Below are 7108 nucleotides of genomic sequence, written 5' to 3' on the forward strand. Positions count from 1 at the left end.
ACCTGCACAGTCCCCACGGAGCCCGTAGGCACACAGTTCTTATTTTATTACACACAGACACTGTCACAGTCGCATTGAATACTACACTGTGTACAGCACACAGTACACAGAGCTAACAGTCACCCGTTGTGACACGCTACACTGACATGCCTTAGGTTCCCCTGTTCTGGCACACTGTGCACATCTCCTCACCCTTCAGAGGTTCCATTTTTATCAACACTGCGCACACAGATACTGAAAAGTCATACTGTCCTCAGACCACACACACACACACACACACGCACACAAACACAGAGATCCTTACTCTCCTATAAAGCCTGCACACCCCACTGGCCTGTACACACACGGCACCCACACAGAATTCCCCCAAAGAACCCCTTGACTCCCTCCCAAGAGGTGGGGGCTGCGCTCCCACCCCTGGCAAGCTAAGATGAGCTGACCTCAGGCTTCCCTGCCCCTTTTCTTCCCTCCTGTTGCCTTTCGCTAACCCCCACCCCCAGCTTCAGGAAACTTTTCATCAGGTCCCTAAAAGGGGAAACCTGGGGTCCCTGGAGCCCTGCCCTTCCCCCAGACTCGCGCAAGCCACCCCTCCTTCCTCGGCCGGGCTCTTGCCCAGCACCCAGTGGGGAAAGGTCACCGTAGGCAGTCCCCTGCCTGCGCCCTGGGAGGAGGGATCGTGGCAGTAATAGCTGTCATCAGGGGATGGGAAAGGTGTCGGCCCTGCGTCGAGCCTCGGGCGCAAAAGGGTCGCGGTGACGCGCCGGAGGAGAGCCGAGAAGCTCAGGCGGCGGCGGCAGCTCCATCTCCGGAGTCTGGGGCGGCGGCCGCGCCCCGGAGTGGGGCGCGTGGAGCTGTCCGTTCAGCACCACCGCTCTCTGCGCCCCAGCGCAGGGCCAAGCCGAGGCGCACCGGCTCCGCTCCCGCTCCCGCTCCCGCCGGCGCCTGCGGCGCGGGCTGCTGTCTCTCTCGGGCGCTGAGGGGCATGCGGATCGAGAGAGGGGGGCTCTGCAAGCGTCGGGGCCACGCAGCCACCTGTGAGCCTCCCGCAACTGCGAGCAGGCGGCAGCATCTCCGGCCGGAGACAGGAGGAGACGCTTGGCGGACCCCGCCCGCCGGCCCGCCGGGCGCACACACAGGCGCACACACACTCGCACCCGCGCGCACACGCACAGCCAGCCGGCAGCGGCGGCCGCAGAGATGCTAACAAGCAGGTCGGGGAAGTTTCCCGCCGGCCTCGGCCGCGGGCCCCGGTGCTTGCAGGTAAGCGCTTCCAGAACGCGCAGGGCGAGCCTGGGCAGCTCCGCTGGGTAAGGCGCGGCGCACGCGGCTCCCGGGCACCGCGCCAGGCGGGCGGGGAGGCCCGGGGCGGGGGGCTAGGGGGCTCCAGTCGTGAGGGCTGGACGCAGGGGACGCCAGGCTGGCCCCCTACCCACAGCCCGGGTTTACAGACTCGAGCGGTGAATTTCTCCGCCCCCCCTGCCGAAGCTGCGCGTCCCCCACCCTCGGCCCAGCCCTGCCCGTGCGCATCCCAGGTACAGTCCCGCCTGTCTGCGGCGAGCGGGCGGGGGTGTCTCCTCGGCCTGCCCACGGGCAAGGTCAGCTTTCAGCCCCCCTGGGCTCTCTGAGCCGCGGGGGAGCGACCCCCACAAGCGTAAAGCGACCGACAGGACCCCCGGGGTGGGGATGGAGGCGCAGCCATGCTACTGAAAACAGACCTTCTCCTCCCAAACCTTTCCTTGGGAGGGGGCCAAACCCCACGGAACCTTCCCCCTATCCCAGTGCCCTTCAGCCCCCAGAGGCCCGCCTGGGGAGGACTGGGCTCGCCAGAGAGGGGTGGGGAGAAAGGAGAGGGGAGCCGTGGTCTTGGGCACCCCGCGCTCACAGGACGCCGTTTCCTCCGCCTTCAGGTGTAGCGCCCCCGCGTGGCACGGGCGGCCGGGCGTCTCCAGCATGACCCGCCGGAGCCTGTGGGACGTGTCGGAGGCCAACGTCGAAGATGGAGAGATCCGCATCAACGTAGGAGGCTTCAAGAGGCGGCTGCGCTCGCACACCCTGCTGCGCTTTCCTGAGACGCGTCTGGGCCGCCTGCTGCTCTGCCACTCGCGCGAGGCCATTCTGGAGCTCTGTGATGACTACGACGATGTCCAGCGTGAGTTCTACTTTGACCGCAACCCCGAGCTCTTCCCCTATGTGCTGCATTTCTACCACACTGGCAAGCTTCACGTCATGGCCGAACTGTGCGTCTTCTCCTTCAGCCAGGAGATCGAGTACTGGGGCATAAACGAGTTCTTCATCGACTCCTGCTGCAGCTACAGCTACCATGGCCGCAAAGTGGAGCCCGAACAGGAGAAGTGGGATGAGCAGAGCGACCAGGAGAGCACCACATCCTCCTTCGATGAGATCCTGGCCTTCTACAACGATGCCTCCAAGTTTGATGGGCAGCCGCTGGGCAACTTCCGCAGGCAGCTGTGGCTGGCGCTGGACAACCCTGGCTACTCGGTCTTGAGCAGGGTCTTCAGCATCTTGTCCATCCTGGTGGTGTTGGGGTCCATCATCACCATGTGCCTGAATAGCCTGCCGGACTTCCAAATACCTGACAGCCAGGGCAACCCTGGAGAGGACCCCAGGTTCGAAATTGTGGAGCACTTTGGTATCGCCTGGTTCACGTTTGAGCTGGTGGCCAGGTTTGCCGTGGCCCCTGACTTCCTCAAATTTTTCAAGAATGCCCTAAACCTTATTGACCTCATGTCCATTGTACCCTTTTACATCACTCTGGTGGTGAATCTGGTGGTAGAGAGCACACCTACCCTGGCCAACTTGGGCAGGGTGGCCCAGGTCCTGAGGCTGATGCGGATTTTCCGCATCTTAAAGCTGGCTAGACACTCCACTGGCCTCCGCTCCCTGGGCGCCACCCTGAAATACAGCTACAAAGAAGTAGGGCTGCTTTTGCTCTATCTCTCTGTGGGGATTTCCATCTTCTCTGTAGTGGCCTACACCATTGAAAAGGAGGAGAATGAGGGCCTGACCACCATCCCTGCCTGCTGGTGGTGGGCCACCGTCAGTATGACCACTGTGGGGTACGGGGATGTGGTCCCGGGAACCACCGCAGGGAAGCTGACCGCCTCTGCCTGCATCTTGGCGGGTATCCTGGTGGTGGTACTGCCCATCACCTTGATCTTCAACAAGTTCTCCCACTTTTATCGGCGCCAAAAGCAACTTGAGAGTGCCATGCGCAGCTGTGACTTCGGAGATGGAATGAAGGAGGTTCCCTCTGTCAATTTAAGGGACTACTATGCACATAAAGTTAAATCCCTCATGGCAAGCCTGACGAACATGAGCAGGAGCTCACCAAGTGAACTAAGTTTAAATGATTCCCTACATTAGCCGAGAGGACTTGTCATCCTCAAACCTACGTTGCTGAGCTGCCTCTGGTGCCTCTGGCACAGTCCAGGCACCTTAGAGTTATGGCGTAAGGAGTATGCCCAGCCCCAAAGGGGAGAGATGCATGGGTTGTGCACCCCAGGTTGCTTTTACAGTATTTAGAATCCTTTTTAGAGGGTGTTGTGTCAGACACCATGCCTTTGCACCCTTCAATGAAATGACACTCACTGGTCTTTGCATCGTGGGCGTAAAATGTTCACCTTTCTGCCAGATGAGTACCACCCAGAATGCTAATTTTTTCTGTTTATTGTGTACTCTCTTCTAGTGCTCGTGGCCCAGTACTGTCTGTGAGTTGTTTGTGCTCTTGTTTCTGAGGTTGTCATGTGAGTTCTGTACAAAAAGCCCCCACAACTCTGTCCTGTGGAAACACATTGGTGAGGTCAGCAAGGATGTGATGAGATTTTGCCCAGTCAGCTGAAAACAAAATCTCAGTTCTCTATCCATTGCTTTCATTTAGTTTCGATACCAAAACAAAGAACGTGAAGTTAAGCGCATATGACCGATGCAAGGCTGTGAGTTGTTTTTACCAATCGTCTGTAACTCTGTGGCTTGCATGGGTACACTGATGTTCATCTCGTAAATGTCACTTTTAGAGAATGTTACTTAGTTAAACGTGTGGTGAAGGTTGAGTATTTTTTTTCCCAAAAGAGAAGCATTAGGGACAGGGCTTCAGCTAAATGGGGGCTAAATTGCGGGATACCTGAAGACCTTCAAAATCAGGCCTTCATTTTCCTACGGTGGCCATGGAGACATTTATTTCTGGCTGAGGTTCCTGGTCTAGGCCACTGACCAAACTTTGCCGTGTCTTAGATCAAAGCATGTTTTTGAAATATTTATTTTTTAAGATGTTTAGAAATAAGGTCGTGTTGTCTTTCTCAACTAAAAAGAGGTTTACTGTTGTATTATCTCCCTGAGGCAAACATTATTGGGTTGCTAGCAAGGGCAGTAGCTTAGAAACTTTGTTGCCTGCTCTGGTAGCTCATAAAATGAGAGCCCTTTTATTTCCAAGCAGAACTTAGGTAATTTTGCTTCCAGGATACAGTATGTTATATAGGATGCTCTAATTGCCCTGGAGTTCCTGGTTTGACATGGAAACCGGGCGGCGTGCAAGTGTGTACTCAGAATATAGCCATGCATGAATGAAGGCTGTGTGGCTTACCCAGGATGGAAATACTGTAGTGATTATTTCCATTTCAACAGCCTTTCGTCGGGAGAGGGTGGGGAGAGGCCAGGAGCAAGGAAAGAGCTGTAAAACAAAACACCGTTACTTCATAAAATGTCACATATAATGGCAAACTTCTTGCAAAGCTTGCTGCTACTTAAAAGACCTTTAAATTTCTCCGCTTGTGCTGAAGGTTGAGAACGCTTTCCTTCTCCACAATGCCCTCTCTCCTCTTCTTCAGTCAACTAGCACACAACATGGTGAAGGCAATCTGGGCCTCTTTGTAATGTAGTTCTCTGTTATCTTCCAGGTAGTCAGGTGGTTCGTCGGTTGGTTTTTGTTACTGTTCGGTCTTTGAAAAGGCTGCCGAATCCCGGGGTCTCAGCGAGGAGAAAGGCTGGCTTTTTATGCAAGTTTGGGGCCTTCTGCTGGTTGAAGAAAACACATACCTCAGGATCTTGTCAGAAGGCTTTGCTACTTAGAGTTGCCATGGCTTCTACAGAGTGAGCAATCTGTTGGATGAATGTACCAGTCCCTTACACCCCTGAGTTCCAAGTTCAAATCCTTCCATCGTACTGGAGCCTCATGGGGGAAGGGCGAGGAGGTGGCCACTTCCTAATGCCAGACAATTTACCGTCTTCGTCTCTTGGTCAGAAGTATCAGGAGAGATGCGATGACTTAGGGGCAACTGGCCACCAGGTCAGAAGAGCAGGGTTTTTTTTAGCATTTGCACTAGGCTCGTGTTTCCAGCACTGGATGGCAGAGAATTTATGAAACGATTCCCAGCTGCACTGAGGGCAGGGGAGGGTACAAATCTGTCAGGACCATTCAGTTTGGCAAGGATGATGGTACCAGGTCACTGAGCATGGTGTCCATGGTCACGGGCCACAAAGGTCATGAAAAAGTTGAAACAAGGAAGGAGGCAGAATAACTCAGTCACTCTCATGAGTATTTTTCTCAACAGGCAGGTTTTACCACCAAAAAAGAGATATCCCTAGTGGTTGCTCTTCGCAGATGCGAACGCTAGAAAACTTGACTTTTCATTTTAGTAATGACTTGCATTTTTTTGGTGCCTTTCATTGGGGGAATCCCAAAGTGCTTTAGAGACTGTCTTTTTAACATCTCTTGTATATATTTATACACTTGTATAAAATATTGTTGTGCCCATCCTGGAACGGCAGTCACTTCTGAGCATGAGAATGTCCTAATAGCATCGACTTCTCCAAGTGGTGGTTTCAGATAAGAGGGAGAGAGAACAACCCAGCTGGCTTGAACCCTGGAGTTAATTCCCACAAAGGATGGCACCTGACTGTGGCCCAGGAGAAAGAACCTTCCTCTCCTCCAGAGTACCACCGAGGGACAGAGTTCACAAGTGCTCTCAATTGGGCTCTGACTGATACTAGATAACATCTTTATGTAGCAGTTTCTTCTGGCCTCTGAAACTAATCAGGGAGGATCAGGTTAATTTTGTGCTCTGTTTCTGGAGTTAAGACTATAATTATGAGGTGATGTCTTCGGCCACCAAGCTGTCAGACTGACCCATATACCTCCTCTAGGGGGACCCGATAGAAGCTTCAGGTTGCTTATTTCCAGCTGTGGCTCAAGAGCAGCTCCCTCTCAGCATTTCCAATGCCGTTGGGACAAATATATGGACCAGGCTCTTCTCACTACGTATGTGAAGAGCACTTCAGAAGTGCCAGTTGGGAAGTGACACTGTGTCTTGACCGCATGGATATTGGTTATAGGTTTTTGTTTTCTGCCAAAGGCCCTCATTTCCTGGGTTTGCTCCCGAGGAGGGGCATGTTGCAATGCCGAGCCGATTTGTAGCTCCTAAGGTAGTAATTGGTATTTAATATTCGGATTTGTTATTTCTACTTCTCTTAGTACTCGAATAACTGAACTACCTGCTAATTCTTGCCTCATTTCAAAGGAAATGATTTGTTCTGCACTTTGGGATAGCAGTGATCTGTACAGACCGCGTGTTGTCTACTTGAAGGCTTAACTGGTATTTCCTGTATGTTTTAACAGCATGACTTGTTACAGAGTTGTAATTTTCAAAATTGAGAACGCTGTATTTGCGATGTCAGTTTTAACACTCATTAACACACTACTGTGCAAGCATTAACACAGGCCCTGCTGAACCATTATGTCTGGTGGCTGCACTCGAGTCTCCGTGCCTGGACTCGGGAGTGAGGAGGGACGCTGACGCACTCAGGACTCCAGCCCCGAAGATTAAATAGAAAAAGATTATTTACGCTTCCTTAAGGCACTTCAGTTATGTATGGAGTGGCAAACCCCGCAAGGGTGTTCGGCACGGGGGACCGGGTTTCCTAGGAAAGGCTAGGCTTTTTGAGCATTTGTTGGGAAGGAAGAGCTGTTACTTCTTCTTTGTAGGCATATAGAGGTGGTACCCTTTTCACCAGGATCTGGAGCCTCCAGACTGCTTTGTGGAAGGGATGGTCATTTATTCTTGGAGCCCTCGTGCAACAGACAGCTCTCGCAGGA

General features: G+C 53.4%; 1 protein-coding gene across 1 annotated transcript; it reads left to right on the forward strand.

The window, feature by feature from the left end:
• The first annotated feature begins 988 nt into the window (after positions 1–988).
• Positions 989–6728, forward strand: KCNS2 (potassium voltage-gated channel modifier subfamily S member 2). Its single transcript, XM_043601458.1, has 2 exons — positions 989–1260; positions 1908–6728. The coding sequence occupies exon 2, from the start codon at positions 1951–1953 to the stop codon at positions 3382–3384; it is 1434 nt and encodes a 477-aa protein (XP_043457393.1). The 5' UTR covers positions 989–1260; positions 1908–1950; the 3' UTR covers positions 3385–6728.
• Positions 6729–7108: the final 380 nt, after the last annotated feature.

The sequence above is a fragment of the Prionailurus bengalensis genome, chromosome F2, assembly GCF_016509475.1.
Source record: "Prionailurus bengalensis isolate Pbe53 chromosome F2, Fcat_Pben_1.1_paternal_pri, whole genome shotgun sequence".
NCBI classification, from domain to species: Eukaryota; Metazoa; Chordata; class Mammalia; order Carnivora; family Felidae; genus Prionailurus; species Prionailurus bengalensis.